Here is a 23,106-nt window from a genome sequence, read left to right as displayed (position 1 = left end):
TGCCCTGAGACAGCAAGGAAAACAGAGATAGGCTCCTAAATGTTCTTCTGGACCCAGTGCCTAATAACTGCTTCTGAGCCTCTAATTGTTAAGAAAGAGACGAAGGTGGGTAGAGAGTGGTGAAATGTGAACAGGTTTATATGCTTTGAAATACAGTGCTGGAGGTTTAGCAAACACATTTTATAAACTCCTTATCTCAGGCTACTTATTATAACAACACTGAGCACTCTTTAAACATTTGAAAATACTATGAAAACTCATAAAATGTATCTGTAAATGCAAAGTAATGATGGTGTTTCTGCTTTTCTCTTGAGCTGAGTATTAGAGGCACTTTCAGTAGTAAAGAACTAGAAGGCATAATATCAAAACTTTAACCTAAGGAATGTAAATAAAAACACACACACACAATGGCAGCTGACTGGATTTTACACTCAGGTAGGGCAGTCAGGGGAGCTTAAATTTGCTTCTTTTATTCATTATAAACAGATTTGCAAATCAAACCTGTTATGATTTTAGTAAAGTAACAATTTTCACAAGAAACCTCTATAGCAATTAAATCACAACAGCAGGATTACACTTAGAAAGAGTGCCACAATCAGTCCCATGTAAAGGTGGTAAATTGAAAACAAAAAAGGAAATGTCAAAGATAGCGTCCCTTGCAATCCAGTCTTTCTCCTTAACCCTAATCTAAATATAACTACATCCAAGTTAAGCTCCCCTAACTGCCCTATCTGAGTGTAATCATTTTTTAATTTCTCCAAGTCTTTTGGGTTTCTAATACCATGATGGCAATGGACCCCATTTCTTAAGTCAAAGTATGATTAAAGTTCCTGAAATTAGTATTGTTTCAATCTTTGGTGTTAGCCAAAAGTGCTCTTTGCAGCACCCGCAGTGGGCCTAGCAGTGACTCCTTTTGCAATTCATATGGAGTTATATGCATCGGTAACATATCTAAGTACGACTGTAAACTCTTTTTTTATAAGACCTGTTGCTCCTACTACCACTGGAACTGTCTGGGTATCCTTCTTCCACATTGCCATCATTTCTGCTTGTGAATCCAGATATTTTATGACTTTGTGTCTCTGTGTATGTAAAACACTGTAGTCAGTGTGTGTAGCAATTTCAATGATCAATGCTACTTTTGACCTCTTTTCATGGACTACTATACCTGGTTTTCTCACACCTGCTTTTGAACTGTTTATTGCTTTCTGGCTCATTTTCCAGTGCTATCAGTTACTTCAGTATTATAATGTCATTCAGTATACAGTCCTTCTGCCATTAATATATCACAACCAGCAACAAGATGTGCAACTGTTTCCAGTTGTTCTGTTTTACAAAACTTAAATTTGTCTGTTTCTCCTAGATGTTCAATGGACTTTGTAAACCAACATGTACATAGTCCACTATCTTGGGCTGCCAATATTAACCTTTTGTCTTTTGATTTAAATTAACTTCTCCTTAACCATTTCTGTTTTTGATGCTGATCAACTTGAGGTTGTTCCAATAATTTTCTATACTTACAACTATATTTATGCATTTTCCACATATCTTGCCTTCTCATCTGATCCTTCACCTTATATTCTTTCTTTTGTTTTTTGGCACACTCAGTTGCTGCCTGACTTTTATCTACTTATAGTTTGATTCCCATTTTCGCTTGACATGCTTCTACTAAACTAATCAGGGAAGTCATCTTAGACTTATTCTCCTCGTCTTTTAAAACTTTTACTAGCTTTAGGTCTTGTGAGGTCAGCAGATATGAATGCAGTCCTACGATTGCAGATCTATGTGTGTAATCAATTTTGAGGAGGTCCATACCTCCTTCAGAACAGGGAATATATAGTCTTGGTATACACTGATTTTGATAAATCCTTTGATGAGCATGAAGCATCCTTCTTGTTTTCCTGTCCAACTGATCCAACACCTTTTGGAGCCAGTCAGTCACTCTGAAACTGTAAATTAGGATAAGAAGAGCAAATTGGTTTATAACTTGGGCTTTGTTCCTAGATGTCAAGGCTGTTTTCAGTATTAATTTTAGTCTTCTAAAATATTCCTTACATAGTTTTATTTCCATTTGTTCATGTTTTGGTGTTGATCCTTTATCAGTTCCCAAATATTAATACACTGTCTCTTGCTCAAGTTCTTTTGTATCACATTCCTGTCCCAGACTGATGTCCCTTGGTGCTGCACCTTTCCTTCTTTAAAGGTTGCTTTTGCATATTTATCAAGACCAAATGACATTCTTATATCATCTGAAAAAGTTTTGACTACTTGCACGTGTGCCTTCTGTTCCTCATCTGATGAACTATACAGTTTGAAATCATCCACAAAAAGAAGTTGAGAAGTTTTTACACGTTGTTGTTTTCTGGGAGCCAAACTGTAGCCATTACCTAATCTGTTAAGTAAACAACTTAATGGGTTAAGGGGAAGACAAAAGAGCAGCGGCAACAAAGAGTCTCTCTGGAATGTCCCCCTTTGAATTTTTATCCCTGGAATAATTTGTCCTTTATCATGGCTTAACTGCAAAATGGTTTGCCACTGTTTCCTGATCACTGTAATGTAATTGATCAGTATAAGGTGTATCTTATACATTTTTAAACACTCTTTTATCCACAAATGTGGGATACTATCAAATGCTTTTTTTTTTTTTGTAGTCTGTCCATACCATACTTAGATTCTTCCCCCTTTTGCAGTTCTCAATTATGACTTTGTTTAACAACAAATGATCTTTCATTCCACATGACTTTCTTTTGTTAACTTTTGTTCTATTGCCATGATTGAGTTTTCTCCTAAATGACTATAAACTCTGTGTGCATCAGTTCCAGTGTCTATTTTATACGTCGTCAGAAAGCAAGTTATGGGTCTATAATTTTTAGGATAGCTTGCAGGTTCACTCTTAAGTAAGAGTATTATTTTTCCTGTTATTAACCAGGTTGGTGTTTTGTTTGGCATATGCATATGAATAGTTCTTCCTCATGGCTAAATCTTCATGTAGAGATGTTAATACATTTAGCCAGAAGTTAGGCACTGCATCCAGGCCTGAGGTTTTCCAATTAGGAGCTTTTCTTAACTTTGTTTCAATCTCTCTGGCCATTACTTCTTCCCATTTCATATCCTGAACATTTGAACTTGTTATACTTTCTTTTACTTCTCTCCATTTAGCATCTTTATGTTCCACAGGATCTTCATAGATATTTCTCCAAAATGTATCTATTTCTTCTTTTTTTGGCAGGGTTTCAGTTCCTTTTGCCTTGTTCCCCAGTTCTCTATAAAACTTTTTGGGTCATTAATAAATTGCTTATTTTGTACTTTTCCTTTATATTTATCTGCATATCTTCTAAGTTTTTCTGCCTATGCTGATATTTTAAGTTTATTATTTGTGATAGTGCACAACCCATGGTAGTGGTGCTGCAGTAGCGTTGTCGCCTCACAGCAAGATGTTGTCTCGTTCGATTCTCAGCTAGAGCGACTTCTGTGTGGAGGCATACATGAATGAGCGTGCCTTCGTTGAAGGTTGTGCGTCAGGGCTGGTAACTTGGCATGTAAAAATCCACTACCAAACATTAGCGGACCAGAGTTCCGCTGTGGCGACCCCTAACCGGGATAAGCCGAAAGACACAACAACATTTGTGATAGTGCACAATACATCCTGATCTGTTCTGATACTGTCCATTGGTTTTATCATATCTACCTTTCTGAGTATTTTTCTTGATGTGTTCCCTCTCATGTATGCTTCTAACTGCTTTATAGTTTTCTCTATTCGATACTTCCATGATGGCATTTGATTTTTCCCCTTCCTTTCCCTTACTGCCCTGTGTTTTTGGGTAAGAAGCTATCTGTTATTAATTTAGCTGCACAGTAATATAACCTATTTACTTCTGTTATATCGCATGAATCTCTATAAACAGTCCTAATTACTGTGTTTATTTGTTTTATCAAACTTCTAACTTTTTGAGTTTTGACTTTCTGTAGTCGCTTTCTTTTATTGAGCTTAATATGTCTTAATATGTCTGTCCATTTCTCTTAAATCGAGCAACTCTTCTCTTAGATCATTTTATTCTAAAATGAGAGCACATTCTTTATTCTCCATTTCCTGCAAACATTCTACACAAAGTTCCAGAGCATCTTCCTGTGCCACATTCTCTACAGCTTCATCTTGTATCATCTGTTGCTCTTTCATACGGGAGCTCACTGGCATCTCAATCCACAACATTGACTGCCTCAGAGTTGCCACAGTTTCCTGTTCCTTCCCTTGGTGTGCAACTCCAGCTGAACCTTTGTACTGGTTTACTAAGGAAGGCTCCAAAGTATCTTCATATGGCAACTGATCAGATGTTGCCTGCTCCACTGGTTTCTCCTTAATTTGGAGATCCATTGCTCTATCCTGCTGTGATGTTATCAGAGTTAGATTTTCTACAGTAAATCCTTCACTTTGCAGGTACTCCATAACCTCAGTTTCTATTTCTTTAACTTCTCCATTACTAATCATATTTTCTACTTTTCCTCTTTGTTTTCTCTTTTTTTTTTGTATTGTAATATTTTCCACATCTGGATGCCATTGCCTGTATTTCTATTCAGATATCTTTGGTGCTGCTCTTTTTGTATTGATTAGTTTTGCTTTCTCCTTTGCATAAATATTACACCATGTTAAATCTCTTTTTCTTCCCCATTTCTTATTTAGATGTCTCCTGCTCCTCTTGTTTCTCCTTACTTGGTGGACTTATTGTTCCATCATGCTGTGATATAACCTATGTTAGACTTTCTACACTAAATCCTTCACTTTGCAGGTTTTCCATAACTTCAACTTCTATTTTTTTAACTTCTGCTCTACTAATCTTCTGTTCTAAATTCTCTCTTTGTGATTTTATTTTTTGTATTGTGCAATTTTCCATATCTAGATGCCTTTGCTTGTATTTCTCTTCCAATATATTTGGAGCTGCTTTTTTGTATTGATTAATTTTGCTTTCTCCTTTCATATTGATGCATATTGCACTGTATCAGACCTCTCTTTCTTTCCCTTGTCCTTATCTCTTTTTTAATTCTTTCAAAAATCTCTAGATTTTGTTCTTCCTATTTTCACATCCTCAGTCGCTTCTGTTCCCAAAAGACTCAAGGTTTCATGGTCTATATAATGTTTTTCATAAATCTGTTGTATTAATGAACACATTTTTTTTCATTTGAAGCTTCTGACAGTTCTTCTTGTACAATTATTTCTTTTTCCTCTAATTTCTCTCTTAATCTTTTTGTATACCTTCTGTCTGGAAATTCTGGGCCACTTGCATAATAGAAACAATACATAATTTCTTTCTTCTTCTTAAGTCCACTCTATGTCTTTATTTCTCTTTTTTGGCCTGTCAGTTTTTGTGATTTTTGTGGGCTAGCCATAACAGTGTTACATGACATATGATAACTACCTGAATTAATGCTAATATGTAAAGGTTTAACAGTATAACAGATGATTTGTGATAATTTATGTGCAGTATTACAGTGACAAAGCAGATCATCTGCCCATCAGTTTCTTAAGATGAATTGGAAAGTACAGATTTATGAGCAACTAGGTACAATATTAAGTTAATGAATCAGTCACATTTTTGCTGTCTTTCACTGAGTTTGATTACTGCCCTTCTCTGGTCAGTTCTGGCTCAGACTTTTCAAAAGAAATAATCTGCCAAGCTCTCTGGATTTCAACCAAGTTAACTGCTGTCAGACAAATTAGCATAACCCAGCCCAGGGGTGAACTATCCCCAGTTCTTGGACTCAGATCCACTGTGATGAATTATCTCAGCAGTAAAGTATTCAAGGTATGACAGAAATGGCATTTGAACCCTTATTTTAATTCTATAAAGCAGCATGCTACAACAGGTCAGTTCTGCCACATAGGTCATCTCATATTTGCAAATTAAACTGTTGTGTGTCTCAGGATAAGTCACTTTATAGTCAGGGTGGCAACATCACATTTCACCAGTATATCAAGCCAAACATCACTAGTACAATCGTAACCATTACTAAATCCTGAAAACCCAAACTACCAATGCCCAAAATCCCGAGACCAAATACCCGAAATTCTAAAATACCGAAACATCAAAACCGCGAAATTCAAACTACCGAAAACTACACTCAACATACACCACACACATACACATACACACACCTTCCCCCAGAACACAAACACACAAACCTAAACTACAGACAAGCAGGGGGGCAAGCCACCCTGCACCCCCCCCCTACTTAAATATTCTAACTCCAAGGTCGCACTACATACACAAACACACGAAACACCACCACACACCTACATTCCCCTCGCACACACACATCACAATCACAACACACACTTACACACTAAACCTCTAACCAACACATTTAAACATAGATACTTACCTCACCTTCCACCAAACCGCAACACCAGAAGCACAAATGTCAAACTCCCGATGATCGGGATTTTGAAATTTGCGCTTCTGGTCTTTCGGTAATTAGGGGTTTCGGTTATATAGTCTCAAAAGTTTGAAAATTCGATATCCCGTACAATCACTTCACATATATTGTGCCATAGGCCCCCCTATAGCTTCAGCCATCCTGTCATATAATAATCACACAGTTGGTCACTCCTGTGTGCAATTTACTACATAAGACTGTAGCTGGAAGATTTTAGTAAATTTGGGGTAAGCTTGGCTAGGATTAAAATGTCTCTTGGGTCAGTAGCTTAATAATCACCTATGAACCTATAAGTGCTCAAAAGCTCAACAACATTCACCATGTTTTGTCATCATCCTTTTCTTTACAGTAGCCAAAAGTGTCTCAGTTGAATAACCTGGGTGAAGGTCCCAGCTAATGTGCTTTGGATAAATTCTTTGTCAGAACCACCCTTAATCTAATCTTAAAAATACAACCCAATTTGTAATGCTTGGAAAAGGTGTAGACCACAGAAATGTGGTTGATTCACACACAGCTGTGAAAGAGACTTCACAAAAGGCGAATTCAGAGACAGCAACATTTCTTATATAATAATCTCTGAGAGGACTTTGAGTCCTTTATTCCAGTTTGAAATAGTCCTTTTATCAGCCAAGGCACATGAATTATGAGACACAAAAGCAATAAAGTATTAATCCAACTTCCTAAGTGATTCAGCTGTTGATATGTAAACAAGTCCATATGGTATAATATCCGGTCCCTTTAATTCTGCAAATAACCGTACAAAGATAGATACTGTGTCTTTGGATTGAAATTAATATATTATCATGACTTAGGCATAAAAGACAATTTGTAATGTGATTCTGTCCTTGTAAAACAATACACAAAATTCTGCACACAAAAAGGCCTGCAACTCCAAGGCACTCAGATGAATTCACAGTTCAAAAGAGAACTGTTTTCCTAGAGAACTTTAACAAAAGCTGAAATGCAGGCTCAAGGGAATATGCCATCAGTTTTTCAGTGCAGTTTTAAAACTCAGATTCATAAGAGATTCACCATTAACAAATGTTTAGAAAAGACAGAGTGGGTAGAACAGAATCCTGTAAAAGGTATGATGTCAGGGCACTATCAGGAGTCTTGACGAAAGAAAATAAAATCCTTTAGACAGCAACACAGAACAATTTATTTATTGACTGTTTATTTATTCATTTATCTCTCCATTTGTTCATTCATTTATTTATTCAGAGCAGGTAAGTAGAGTGAACCTCAGACGTCTATGTTCAGCCACAACCTAACTGCACATTGATATAAATAATGTACACACCCAAGTTACATGTTTTAATCAAAGTGAATGAATACAGAACTTCAGAAAAAAAATTACAATCATTCAAGATCACATTATTGAAAATGCTAGAGTAAGTAATGGGATTCTAATCAACCTACACCTGTTTCAGACAGTATCTACAGCTCATTCAGTGGAAGAGCAAGTTTGGAAGTTTGAGTTCATTAATCAGTGCTGCCTATGATGAGGATGAGGATTTTCATTTCAGCAAATTTAATTAAATATCTCTGAGTACAACATGCTGCAAAAGCCAGGCACATACATCTAATTCCTTTTAGAAAGCCCTATTTAAAGTAGTATCCAAGGAATTCAGAAAGAATCCTACCACCGGCAGTAAAAGTTGCAGCCAAAAGGGTCTGTTTCCATGATCACAGAAAATGCAGTCTAGATACACGTTAACTTCAGTGAGGAAAGACCTAATTTGCATGTCTCTGAATTGCATGACATTACCATTAGTGCTAATCAGCACTTTCGGTGGTAAGCACCACTGATAGCCCACACATCTCATTTACATAGGCATCTCCCACTCAATCTCATTTATTTTATTTATTTATTTATTTATTTAACATTTGTTGACCGGGAAAGTCCGACTAGGTTCCACAGATCCTATTTTCAGTGGAGGCCCGGGGAGAAATGCTCCAGAAGCATGTTTTTAGAATGCGTGCTCATGCATCTACACACATTTAAACGCACACACATACACACACACACACACACACACACACACACACACACACACACACACACACACACACACACTCTCTCCACTGTACCTGTTAGCTCTCCCTGACATGACAGAATGGCCCTGCTTTAGCCTTTGATGTTCCTCCTCCCCCCTTAAATCACAGATGATTACAGTTAGTCAGTAATGCCAGGTATCAGAGTTTCGTTCTTCTTATCATTCAGAAAGTGCATCATAGTGCTACACCTGCTGCACTACTAACTTTTTAAATGCGTCAGAATAATAGTGAAAACATCTCCCTGGTGTCCATCTAGTGTTCCTCCTGTATCCCTCTCAACTGTCCTTGAATTTATACAATGCACTGATTGTGCCTTGTTCCTACCCTGTCCCTCATACCTGATGGACTATTAGAGTCAGTCAATAAATACTGTTAATGAGGTGCTTAGTGAACCTAAGATTCAGGGCTCAAAGCTTTTTTAACTCATTGTCCCTTTTTTAAGTGATTGTAGATGTTCTTCGTGTTTCACTGGTGCAGTCCTGACAGTTGGAATTTCCTGCTGTAAAAACCCTCAACTGGTTCAACTCCCAGAGAAACTTATTTTGTGTCCCAGGCTGGTGGATGCCTCAACCAATGTCAGTATACTGAGGTATAAAGGGAGCCAGCCTGCATCATCATTTCAGTCTTTTCTTGCCACTGGAGCCCAAATCAGATTTCAAGTGCATCGGTCAGTCCACACCAGAGAGACATTGTCATCGGAAAGATAAGTACCCTGCTGGGGAACTCCTTTCTTTCCTGTTTGACTCATGTCAGATAAAGTTAATAATTGTCTCCATTGTGGTAAACAAATTCCACACAGAGACTTCCCATACATTTTGTGTAACTTGCCTAGGCCCACACCACAATGTCCCAAACTGTGTTTTATTTGCTAGGTTTAACACTAGAACTATTAGGTGTAGAGTTTTTAGCTCGTTTTCTGAGGCAGGAATCTGTGCAATCACGTACCATGGCATCCATCTGTCCTCCCAAGCTCAATTTACCTATGCGCAAAAAAGATAAGAAAAAAGGCAGAGGTCCACGGACAACACTCACTTGCCCCCAACTCACCTCCTAGACTTGTGATTGCTGAGGAAAGTGAGGCGCTTTTACAGCCCCCTTCAACCTTTGACTCAGCAACCCAGGCTTCTGTCAAGACCCATTTGGAGTTGGAAATGCCTTCAGTCCCTTTGACTTCTACAGCTCATATCTTCAGCTCATCCATTGGGTCCGAGACCACTGAGCAGGTCACAGCTTCCAACAAGCGACTGCTAACCGGAGACTTTTCAGAGCCTAGGCCCATTCCGGTGTATCTTCAATCTAAAGAGTCATGTGCCAGGGCGTCGGACACTCCTAGGACTAAGGCCAAGCCCATACCAAAGAAAGGCATTGTGGCATGGCCTTCACCTAGGCCTATGGGTTCCCAGTTTCAGGGACCCCAACAAGATTTAATCAAATTGGCTAAAGACCTCATTAACATTGTAAGGTCTAGACAGACTTCAGGGGATATCAACCCAGGGAAAAGAAAAAGAGACACCCCCCCCCCCAAATACCTGCCTGGTCCTCTGCATTCAGAATAAGAGTCTGCTTTGGAGAACTCTACATCTGAGGAAGGCCCCACTTACACCTCACATGAGGAATCAGATTCAGAGGAAAATCTCCCCTTTGCCTCCCCGTGTGAAGACCTCACTTTTGGAGAGACTCTTCATGCTATGAGACAACATTTTCAGTGGGAAGCACAAGAATACCCACAGGCCAAACAGAGAGGGAGTCATTAGACCTCCCTGAGCACAAACCCCTAGCAATCTCACCTATTTTGGAAGTAGTGGAAGATGTTTTTCAGGATGCTTCCTGAAATCCTGACTCACTCCCTCCTGCACCCAGAAAGCCTGACCAGTTCTAGAGGGTCCAGGACTCACATAAATATCTGTTATAAAATCCAACTACTAGCCCTGAAGTCATCACCCCAAGCCCTAAGGGGTCTGGGACCAGTACCTCTAGGAACCCTTTACCTACTGACAAAGAAAGTAGGGCTCTTGATATATTTGGAAAGAAAGTGTACGCTTTGGCAATCCTTACTATGAGAGCCCTCAGCTGTCAATTCCATATAATCAAATACCACCAAACCATTCTTGATCAACTAAAACAAAAAGCTTTCAGGTCTAGAGCTAGCAACCTTTCTAATGAACTTTTAGATCTGTGCCATTCCAGATTTCAAGTCCCCAAATACTCCCTACACTGCAATTATGAAGCCATGGAAGCCTTCTGCAGGGCAGCTGTCACTAGCACAGTGATCAGGAGGCATGCTTGGCTTAGGGAGTAATCCCTCCCTGACCAGGTGAAAGCTAATCTCCAAGATACCCCCCTTGACAAAGAATGTCTTTTTGGGGCTAAAGCTGAAGCACTCCTCAAAAATATGGAGGACCAGGCAAAATTCATGCAAACTGGAAAGGCCCTTCTACAAGTGCAACCCCCAAGATTCAGCAGGAATTTTCTGGCCAAACACTGGTCCTTCACAACCCAATCTAGAAGAAAACAGAGAAAGCCTCAGAGGGACAGAATCCCCAGGTATAGACCACAACAACAAAGATCTAGGCAGTAGACCTCAGAGTCTCACAGACAATGGAATTCTAGGACACCTGCCCCTTCCAGAGAGCAATCATGACTCTCCATTTGCATCCCCCCTCCCCAACCTCACCTCAGAGCTAGGAGGAAGGCTATCCATTTTCTTTCAAAACTGGACCCATGTTACTTTAGATCAATAGGTACTAAATATTATTGCCAGTGGTTACAAACTCACTTTCAAAGAGCCTTAAGATTCTTAAGATATTCAGATGTACCCCAAAATAAAAAAACTCAGGCTCTAGAACACATTCAAATTTTGTGTTCCCAGGGAGCAGTAGAACCAGTTCCAGGAGTTCAAAAATGGGAAGGATTTTACTTAAGACTCTCCCTGGTACTCAGAAAGGAAGGGTCTTGGCATCCCATTCTGGACCTGTCAAACTTAAATCTTTTTCTCGGGGTACCAAAATTCAAAATGTCGACCCTGCAGGAACTATTCCCCACATTAGCCCATTAGGCATTTATGGTTTCTTTAAACCTAAAAGACACCTATCTGCACATCCCCATATTAAAGTCGCACAGAAGCTTTCTTCACTTCAGAGCAAGCTCCAGTCATTATCAGTTTTTAGCTCTGCCCTTTCGACTGTCTACTGCACCAAGGGATTTCACAAAGTGCCTAGCTCCTGACATTGCTTTCTGCAGGACCAAAAGAGTCCAGATTTACCTGTACCTGGATAATTGCCTAATATAGGCCTAATACAGGCCTCAGACCTGTCACATATTCTCAAAGACCTGAAATTCACACAGGACCCCCTAACCTCCTTGGGGTTTACTCCAAATCTAAAGAAGTCCATCACTGTGCCATCCAAACAGATGATTTTCCTCTGGGCACTCCTGGACTCTTCCCTCCAAAAGGCCTTTCTCCCCCAGACAAAGTCAAATTTTTGACCAACTACTTCCAGAACATACAGTGCAAATAATGCATAACAGACAGATAATTCCTCAGAGCTCTGGGATACATGGCATCTTGTTCCCTTATGGTGGCACTAGCCAGACTACACATAAGGAAGCTTCAGTGGTATCTAAAGAATGTGTGGTGTCAGAGCATTCAGTCCCTGGACACCAAAATACAACTGATACCTTTCCTCAAGCAAGAGCTCAAATGGTGGGTACAGGCTGGCACCCAGAATCAGAGCTTGTCCTTCAAAATCTCTCCTTAAGGGCAACCCTCACCACAGACACCTCAGACATTGCATGGAGGGACCCATACTCAACATCTCCAAATCCACAGGTCATGGATTTCCCAGACAGAGAGGAAGCACATAAACTGGAAAGAACTAGTGGCAGTTCTAAAAGGCTTACTGGCCTTCAAAGAGAAATAGATACCAGGGGTTCTAGTAGTTCAAACAGACAACACCACAGCATGTTTTACATAAACAGACAAGGAGGCCCACAATTCTGTGCCCTGTGCCACCTAGCCATGCAAATCTGGGAGTCAGCACATTCCCTGGGACTTCAACTCCTAGCACAATATCTACCAGGAGAACTAAACACCATGCAGATCAGCTCAGCAGGAACTTGACAGACCACCACGAGTGGCACCTACACCAAGATATCTTTCTCAGCATAGCTCAAAATGCGGAACCCTACAGGTGGAACTCTTTGCCAGCAAGGACAATGTTCAGCTAGAGAAATTCTGTACTAGAAGTGGTTGATATAATTAAATATCACTGGACTTTTTTTTTAAAGGAAAAAATAGTGTTATAAATTTATATAGGTACCCTTTAATATTGTATAAAAAAGGAAGGAATATTAAAGATATGACTGTGCATAATATATTTGTACCCCCTCAATGAAAATATTTATAGGGAAAGAAATTTATATGGGACTATTTCATGTGGAAAATGTTCTACATGTAGGTATGTGTTTAGGTTTTTTAAGAAAATTAATGGAATAAATTTTTCCCCCTCTCGTCATTTTACTTGTACTATAAAGGGGGTAGTATATGCGATTTCTTGTTCCTGCAGCCTTTCTTACATAGGTGAGACTAAAAGAATGTTCAAGATAAGGCTGCAGGAACATATTAGAGATATTAAAAAATAAAAGTTTAGATAGTCCTGTAGCCTTTCATTTTAATTTAGTCCATGGGGAGGAATTGTCTGAGTTTAAAGCTTGTATTTTGGAACAGCTAGTTGAGGACAATGAGGTTATCTTAAAAGATAAGCTTTATTTATTTTAAAGAAACAGTTTTTATTCTGAAGTTTGATACTGTAAGCCCTAGAGGCATAAATAGAGAAAGTAATTGAAAGGCACTTTTGTAATTGAATGTGATTATTTATTTAATTAACTGGATAATTGATGTAATGAAGATGTGTATTTAAGATGTGCTTTTTTCACTGTGTGTATATACTTCAAGAAGGCTGTAGCTGAGGCTCTAGAGTGTTTTATTAAATCGTATTTGTTATACTTGTCTGCTGTTTTATTTTCTGGCAAAGTGGCTTTTTATTCGTGTTTCCTTCTATTTTCGTGGTATTGTGTAATATTTAATGAGTACCCCGGTGTCCAGTGTTCCCCATATCTGTTGCATTATTCATACAGCAAAGCTGTTGTTCTATTAACGTTTTAGTGATGTAGGATAGTATTTCATATCCCTGGGGTCTAGTGTTCCTTGCACCCATACATTTTGTGCTGCAAAACTGTTATTCTCTTCAGTTTTTAAGTGTCTTTCAGACACTATTTATGGAATATTCTTAGTGTCTAGTGCCCCCCACTTCATTTATTTATTTATTTTATTTTATTTATTTTACATTTGTTGACCGGGCTAGTCTAGCTGGATACATATCCTTTTTCAGTAGAGGCCCGGGGAGAAAAGCTCCCAACCATGTGAACAGTTTAGCAATTACAATTTTATGGAAATCTTACATTATAATGTATAACAACACAGTAAAAAAAAAACCTTATATACATATTTCTAGTGAGAAAATCTTTGGTATAATCTTAGATTGTAAAGAATAAGAAACAGTAAAATTAACATTATATATGTGCTAGTAAAGAGAAATCCTAGGTCAAATAGATCAGAATGGTAGATAAGGAGGAGATAAAATGTTCATATGTCTTTCTTCTGTGAAACGGTTCTACTGTTCTCTTTTTATTTTAATGTAGAGTAATAATTACATTTCCCTAGTGTGTCGTGTCTCTCCCTTATTACTGGATAAGTTGTTAGTCTAGTGTTTTTCAGATTATGACAGCCTCCATGCCTCCATATGCATCTACGCACACCTACCCTGTAACTAATCCTCCTACTGTGACTACCTAGGCAGACATAGTTTCAAACACACACTTGTTTCTTTCTGTGTACACTCACTCATGCAGCCATACAAGCACATGCACACACACACACACACACACACACACACACACACACACACACACACACACACACACACACAAACACACACAACTACCTGTCTGCTCACACTTACCTTTAACACAATCTTCCCATTGGAAGTAATGAGTGAATGAGAACTTTTGGCCAAGTTCACTTATACAACTTTCTGAAATGCCTTACCACAGGCATTTCTGGGGAAGGGGGAGGCACATGACTAATTAGCATAGAACACTCCCCCAGAATGCCTCATTAGTGTTTGCAGTACGTTACAGAGACAGCCCACTGTGGTGCAACTCTGAGGTAAAGCACCATGTTAGGTTTTTCTGTGAATCACATATTGTTACTAGCATTGCCACCCCTCCGTTTTTTTTCCGGAGTGCCCGGAAATCAGTAGGGCACTCCGGTTCTCCGGTTCTTGCACTCGGAGTCCGGAAATAGCGACGTCAGGCTCGTCAGCGCGTATTAAAAAAAAAAAAAAACATTCCCGTCTTGGACTCTCGTTGATTGGCTGCTTGCTGCAGACGAGGCTCGTGCAGCAAGCAGCCAATCAACACGTAGAGTTAGTAGTCAAAGCCCTGCAAAGCCCGCGAAAATTTATGAATATAAAGCGGCGCTTCAGCTTAAGTTTTTACCTTTTACTTTTGTACAAAGGGTGCTGCATTAAGATCTGAAATTCTTGCTTGGACGTCGTCTTCAGTGGATTACCTGCTGCCTGGAAGCCCTGCCTGCTGCCTGGAAGCCCTGCCTGCTGCCTGGAAGCCCTGCCTGGAAGCCCTGCCTGCCTGAAAGCCCTGCCTGCTGCCTGGAAGCCCTGCCTGCTGCCTGGAAGCCCTGCCTGGAAGCCCTGCTGCCTGGAAGGATTGCCTTAGCCCTGCTGCTTGCCTTGCTTGCTGGAGGAGAAGTGCTGTGGACTGGGTGGTGGTGTGTTCCCCTGTTTGCTGGCCCTTTAGCTGCCTGTTCTCTTCTGCTGCTGAGAGCTTGTTTTAGTAGTCCTGCTGCTGATTTTTCTGGAGGTAAGTGGATTTTTTTAATGGATTAATTCTTTGGAATTAAGGTAGATTTTCAAAGATTAGTGTGACAAAGGGAATGAAATATTGCCAGCACAGCTACTAGTGAATTTTTTAAATATTAAATTTATATTAATTCACTAGCTGTGCTGGCACTATCTCATTCATTGATGGTGACAAGATGTGTGTAACTATCTAGATTTTCAACATGTGGTGATTAACTAGAACAGTTTCTAATCTGGTTTTGGACTTGGTTGCAGTGAATATATAATGACTTCATGATTTGTATAAGATGCTTGGACTGTAGATCTGTCTTTCTAGTCTGTCATCACCGTGATGTTTACCTTGACCTGTGTTTCTTCCTAGGGTGTCTTTCTAGGGTGTACAGTCTTCGTAGTATAGTGAGGCTTAAATGTAGCTTTTTTGTCTAGTTTGTCATCACAACTGTTTACCTTTTATCTGTGTTTTCTAGGGTATACCGTCTATACCAAAGCTTAGCTCATTTGATGTTACAGTGAATATATGATTACATGATTTGTATAGGATGCTTGGACTGTAGAACTGTCTTTTCTAGTCTATCATCACTGTGATGTTTACCTACTGTCAATGTGAAATATCTCATGTGGTTTTGAGCTTGTTACAGTGAATATACACAGGATATTTTCTAATGTTTTGTTGTGTAGATATTTAAGTTTTGAGACTACTTAAATATTTATTTAGTGACACTGGGCCACTACCTTGGCATTGGTCAAACTAGCAATGTTTATTACTATTGCACAGTAAGACTGAACACACTTTGTTAGGGCCTTAAAGTTGCTTATAAGGAGTAGCTGGCTGATTATGTTGTAGTCTGGGGAAAAGGGGGGCATAGTTAGTAAACATGTGCCAGCCTTTCCCTTGTGTATATAAATCAGACCTCAAGTGTGTCTCAACTGCTTTAGCAGGGGCCCAAACCACTGTTAAATAGGGTGCTCGAGGTCTTCACTTGGCCACTATGCTCAACTCTTACTGTGCCAGTGGGAGGAGGTGGTGGTGAGGATCTGGAGTGGAAAAGGGGAGAAACCAGCCCCAAGTTGACTGGTCTCTGTGCTTTGCACTTAATATGGGGTGTTGCGTCTGGAATTGTGGGGCTACGGAATTCATCTTTGTCTGCCCATACGGTCTCTTATCATTATGCAAGTTATTACTGTTGCAGCCAGAGGGTATTATGATTGCTGAGTTACATATTTCATGTTTATCATTGTGTCGGCCCACACTATGTCCTATTTGTCTTTATGCAAGTTATTACAATTGTAGCCAGAGGGTATGATTGCTGAGCTGCCATGTATTTCATCTTTATCTTGTCAGTCCACAGTATGCCTGAACTTTCTTGCTGTGTTCAGACTCAGCTGGATAACGTTTGCACTGGGTTCTACATAAAAGTAGAGGGTCTTAATTTGGTGCATTGCTGTAGTGTCTGACCCATGTGTTTTACACACAGTTGAATGCCTTCTGTGCATATTCTGCTGTCACACCAGGTTCATGTGTAACAGCTGCAAGTCCCTCAGACAGGAGTTGCTTCTGCCTTTCATTGCTTTATCTTCACTGTAATTTTTCATGAGGAGTCTCATTTTTTTTTCCCTATACCAACTTGGTATTTCTAGGGTGTGAAAGTCTGGAGATTCACATGTGAATGTGAACTCTGGCTAGTGGCTACTGACTGACACAGGCCCCACCAGGCACTGGTGTTGGTCACAAGTGTTTTGATTTTCTATTAATAGCTGTTTTGGTTTATTGTAGTGTTGAGCAAGGATCCTACAGGAATCATGTTCAGGAAAAGGTCAATGGATCATCAAGAATAGGCTGAAAGCGTCTCCTAAGAGGTTTTTCTGCAGTTATAATAAGGTGTGGGAGCAAAGCTACTCATGGGTGCGACCTGTTCCAAATGCAGATGCCATGGCAAAGTGCACATCCTGTGGAACAACTTTCACTGTAAAATGGGATGGGGAAAAGGCATTGAAAAGCCATCAGAATTCAGACAAACATCATCAAAGCCTTCAGCTCCAGAGGCAGAACCTCGTAATGACCAAGTTTATTCAGCCACGTAGTGTAACCAGTGAAGCTTCCAAAGTCACTGCAGCTGAAGTGACAGCAGTCTATCATGGAGTGAAACATGGTCACTCATATGTATCCATAGATTGTGGAGGTAAGCTGGCACCGACAGTCTTCCCTGATTCTACTTTGGCTTCGAAATTCACCTGTGGGAAGACAAAATTTGAGAGTATTGTCATGAATGTTCTTACACCTCATTCAGAGGAGCTCCTTCTGCAGGAACTTGGCAATTCCTATTTCTCAGTGGGATCAGATGCATCCAATAAAGGGAACAGAAAAATGTTCCCTTTAGTTATTCAGTACTTTACTCACACCCATGGCACACAACAGAAACTCCTTGATTTCTATGAGGATCATAACGAAAGTTCTGAATGTATCTTTACTAGAATAAAGGACATCCTTGTGCATAAAGGACTCAAAGTACAAAACATTGCTAGCTATGCTGCAGACAATGCCTCAGTCAATTATGGAAAGCACAGGTCTGTTTTTAAAAGTTTGAAATCTGAGGTGCCTCACATCATTGCAGCAAACTGTTTATGCCATGTAATACATAACTGTGCCAAGCAAGGCCCTTGCAAAGTTTGATGTGGAGACTCTGGTTTTGAAAGTACATAGTGAGTTTTCAGCATCTGCTAAAAAAATGGCACTGTTGAAAGGCTTCTATTCTTTCCAAGACCAGGACTTTAAGGAAATAATGCAACATGTTATAACAAGGTGGCTGTCTTTGTTCCCAGCTGTGGCAAGGCTGGTAGAATGTTGGCCTGCTATTAAAAGTTATTTTATTAGTCAAGGGCCTGAGGACTGTCACCCCCTTATCTGGAAATTTGTGGAGGCCGATGAGGATGGCATCAGTGGGGATGTCTCGGAGGCAGAGTGCTACATACATTTCATGCACTACATCCTGCAGGTATTCCACAAGTCTATAGCAAAACTTGAAAGTAACACTCTCTCTGCTCCAGAGTTGTACACTGTGATGAAAAGTCTAAAAGATGAGTTGCAGAGAAGGCTAGATGACCAGTTCTTTGGTACTAAAGTTTCATCTGCCTTACAGCACTTTACTCCAGCTGTCGCACAGCAGGTCTGTAGGACCTTCTGTGATTTTTACAGTAAAGCACTTTGTTACCTACAGAAGTGGTTTGACTATGATAATAGTCCCTTTAAAGCTATGCAGGTCCTCAGCCTCCAACATCCTGTAACCTGGCCAGAACTGCTTACAGTTGCAGACCTCTTCAAATTGGATGTGGACATTGAAGCACTTTACTCAGACTACTGTACTTTAACTGCTGCATTGCCAGCCCTGTTACAGATGACAGAGGCATCTGTAAGTGATCGCTGGGTGACTTTTTTTAGTAAAGCTCCAGACTGCAAGCCACTTTACAGACTGGTGCAGTTTGCTCTTTCAATTCCCCCCCAGCAATAGCTTTGTGGAAAGGGTTTTTTCACTTATGAGGAATGCGTGGACTGATGTAAGAAATAGAATGCTTGTGTCACTTGTGAAGGCCGAGTTGCAGGTCAAGCTAAACTTTACCATGAGTTGTTCGCAATTTTATTCATTTGTGAGAAATAACCAGCCATTACTTGAGGCTGCTAGATCAAATGCCAAATATAGCTTCAAGTATAAGCAATGATTTCTAGCAAAACTGAAGATACTTTAAACAGTTGCTTTTCTTTTACTATTGTGTGTGGTGAACCCTTAATGTACTGCTTTGAATGAACTGGTGTTTTTAATATCTAATTGTATTTCCATTTTAGTACTACCTGTGATATGAGACTTGGGCTTAGTTTTCCCATGCTTGTGTGTGATGTACTGTTGTATGTAGTGAACCTTTTGAAGTATTGCTAAATAAAGTTTTTTTTATTTACTTTTGACTCGTTGCACATTTTTCTACTTATTGGTAACTGTATGTGATATTAAAGACTTATGCTGAAGGGTGCTAGAGTAAAGGGGTGTGGCTATTAAAAGGAATGGGTGTGGCTTGATTGTGCATGGGGCGGGGCTTGTTTGTCAGGAAATGGCACAGTAGAAAGGTGGCAACCCTAATTGTTACCGCCGGTGGTAATAGGGTCTTGTTCCTGGCAGTAACCTTTCTGAATCCCACTCTATATCTTATTTTCATTATTGGTCCATAAAACTGCATTAGGTAGAAAATTAAGATAAATTTACTGTGTTGCCTTCTGTTCTTGATAACAAAATGATGCACATCTGTAACTAAGTGCATTTAGGTTTATATTATTCAGATTGTCTTAATTCCAAGGCATGGATAGCAATCATTATTGCAAAGATATATATAAGAAATTTTATCTGAGTTATTTTAGTATTACATTTTTCCTCTCTTTTTCTAACTCTTACTGAAAAAAAGTTTATGATGCATTGATTTTTTTTATAATTGTTAGTAAAGAAATTATATAAAAAAAAGAAATAACCATTTCTACCTGCAGTACATCCTTAAAGGTAATTTGCATGCCTTCAATGTTTTGTTAGCAGTGGTTTGTAAAGGGTAGGGTTTCTAAATCACTAGCAGTCATGAAATCCTTTGTCTAATACAAATATGAAGTAAAAAAAAAAGTTTCTTGCTCCAGGAGAGTTAGGAATGCCTGCTATTAACTCCTATTGTAGGATTTCTAGCAAACTAACATCATTGTTAAATACATTTCCATCAGTAGATTGCTTTAAAGTCTGTACCATATTGTTTTTACAGTGATTTTCTTCATTATTTCAGGTATGGTGTAATTAAAATGACATATCTTTTAAATTTGTTTTGTTGCAGCTTGGATCCAGACCAGAAAGATCAGCTAATTGAGGTTATTGAAAAGCTACTGTCAGACAAAACAACGGTAAGACAACTAATTGTTTGGGATAAGATACCTTAACAGCACATTATCAGGCAAGACAACAAAGTATCAGGCTTTCAGTATTTCAGATGTCATTGCAGTACTAAGAACAACAGATTAAATGGACATTGCACTGCAGTGTATGTTCAATTGTAAATTGCTCAAAGACAAATTGAGATACATTGATACCGTATAACATCTGATCAAAACAATCTTATCTTATCTTCAGAAAACTTCCAAAAAAAAAGAGAGAGAGAGGGAGTACAAGACATTGCTCTGTTTTGAAATGAGGGAAACCACATGGTAATGGAGCAAACCTTAAGTAGATTGATACTAGCCAATACTTTTATTTCTAAACAAATGCCTGCTGTCATCATTGAACTCTTTAAAATGTAGTTTTGTATTTGTATTGCTCTTTGTGTATTTGCCCAAATTAGTCTGCTACTATCCATTGTGTTTTTCTCTTTTGTGGATTTTAGTTTGACTGTCCATTGTGTTTTCGGAAAATATTCCGTCTTAACACCATTCCTCTCACTCCCTGAATACATATAGCTTTGCCTTGTGATTTAGCTGTGGTAAAACCATTTTTCCATATGATAGCTCTTAATTACTTTCCTGCTCTCTGATTCTTGGAAATGTGATGTGGTAGTGCACATATCATTACTTACAACTGGAGATCCTAAAGTTAACAACCTGTGTTGTCGTATGCCATACTACAACAGCTCTTTCAAGAATTCCTTCTACAGAAGTAGTGGCTGTGTAATCTAGCATTCACTCATAATTCCATCAGACTTGTGTACCACTCACTTCTAAATTTGTGTTACTGGAATTAAGAATAAGTGTGGCATTATAATGGTCCTGTTTTGGTGCAGTGCTACCTGCATGACTGAGGAAGGTAGGAATGAGTATAGCAGTATGCATGTGTTTGTTCTATTGGACTGTGTTAAAATATCTATGTATGTTTGGGATAAGGTGCAAAAAATTGTGGGTATTGTACATAGATGAATGACAACTAGGTCATGTTCTTCACTTGGATCACTGCAGTAGAATTCCTATCATACAGGAACTAGCCATAGGTAGACATCTGTCTAATCAGACAGAAAAGTTGTGAATGGGTTTTCTCTCTAATTTATATTTCCCAACATTCTACCAGGACAGGATATAATAAATTCTCAGAAAAGAAACCCAAGAAAAAAATTGTAAAAAATACTCCTGACATAAATTGCATATATCCAGAATAACAAAGTGCTTCAATCTTCAGTCCATGCCTCAGATTTCATATAGTTGTGCATACGGAAAAGCTGAGACTTAGAAAAATTAGAAAAGCATTTTTGCCATTTTACAACTTTAATAAGTATGCAAACATGAAAATAGGGGAAACTGTGGAGGTATCATGCTGTTTGTCCATATATCCATAAGTTGTTATCTTAAAAAGGAAGGAAATGAGGTGAGGATAATAAGTGTGGTTACTCCATGGGGGGGGAATGCAGAGTCATATTGCCTTATTGCAGTCCAAATATGAGGAGCTCTCAGCAAAATAAATGTTAAGTACATTGAAGGAATGTACTGATGATTTACTAGCCACAATTCTAGATGAGTTCAATTGTCCACACATTAATTGTCAAAACATTTTTCTGGTACTATCTGTGAAACATGCATTTTAGAAATTATGAATTCATGTAATTTTCGACAATTGATTTCTACTCCAACACATAAAATGTCAGAATTAATTCTTGCACTGATTAATACAAATGGGTTAATAAAAAACAACAATTTCTCAACCTTTAGGTAGATCTGATCATGACAATATTGTCTTTAAAAGAGAAATTACAGTTCCTGAAAAAAGGAAAATGATATAAAAAGATTTACAAATGTTGGAAGGAAATAAGTTAATAAATTAAATTCATTTATTAAAATTGTAATGTATTTGTTACAGTAACAAAGAAAGCTATGGTTAGAATTAATTTTATAAAAAAATTATGTTAAATATTTAGAGGGCATAAAAGTTAAGACAATAAAGGGAGAATGTTATAAAAGCAGTCTAAATCAAGTAGCTACACTGCGATGGTGGTGCTGCTGTAGCGTTGCCACCTCACAGTAAGACGTTGTCCTGTTCGATTCTCAGCTAAAGCATCTTCTGTGGGGAGATGTGTGAATGGGCGTACCTTTGTTGAAGGTTGTGCATCAGAGCTGGCAACTCGGTACGTAAAAATCTACTGCCAATCATTAGCGGACCAGAGTTCCGCTGTGGCGACCCCTAACCTGGAAAAGCCAAAAGATACAACAACAACAACAACAGTCTAAATCAAGTAGCTAAACAATTGTAACAGGCTCTAATGAAGAAGAAACAAAATATGAAATGCAATTATTATGTGTGTTATAACAAGAAACATGTTTAAATGTATCAATTCAGTAAAGAATATTTGTACATCATTTGGCCTTTTTGTGATTAATAATAAAATGATAACTGATACATTTGAAATAGCCAGTCTGTTTAATAGACATTTTTCTTTATTTACAACAATGGAAGGTATAAGAAATTTAGGTCAATTAATTTATTTGGTAAAATTTTTATAGCCTTAGAGTTCAAGATTAGATATAAATAAAGCACTCTAAAAAGTAAAAAAAAAATGTATTCTGTGAGTCCTGATAATCTGTTTGGTAATTGTATTAATATTATTTTTAAAGGTATCATTGACCCATTTTCACGTATATTTGTTTGCACGTTACTAAATGGAACATTACAAAAAGAATGGAAGAGAT

General features: G+C 38.6%; 1 protein-coding gene across 4 annotated transcripts in view; it reads left to right on the top strand.

Moving 5' to 3' along the window:
- Positions 1 to 23,106, top strand: part of AP3B2 (adaptor related protein complex 3 subunit beta 2) — a 905,004-nt gene that overhangs the window by 393,245 nt on the left and 488,653 nt on the right. For all 4 annotated transcript variants that reach the window (XM_044077817.1, XM_044077816.1, XM_044077814.1 and 1 more), the window contains exon 6: positions 20,280 to 20,346. In XM_044077817.1, the coding sequence (XP_043933752.1) occupies positions 20,280 to 20,346 (67 nt within the window). The remainder of the gene's footprint in view (positions 1 to 20,279; positions 20,347 to 23,106) is intronic.

The sequence above is a fragment of the Protopterus annectens genome, chromosome 7.part0 (genome assembly GCF_019279795.1).
Source record: "Protopterus annectens isolate FY-2018-M chromosome 7.part0, PAN1.0, whole genome shotgun sequence".
Classification (NCBI taxonomy): domain Eukaryota; kingdom Metazoa; phylum Chordata; order Ceratodontiformes; family Protopteridae; genus Protopterus; species Protopterus annectens.
Note: the sequence above shows the minus strand (reverse complement) of the source record. Positions and strands in the feature narration are given on the sequence as shown.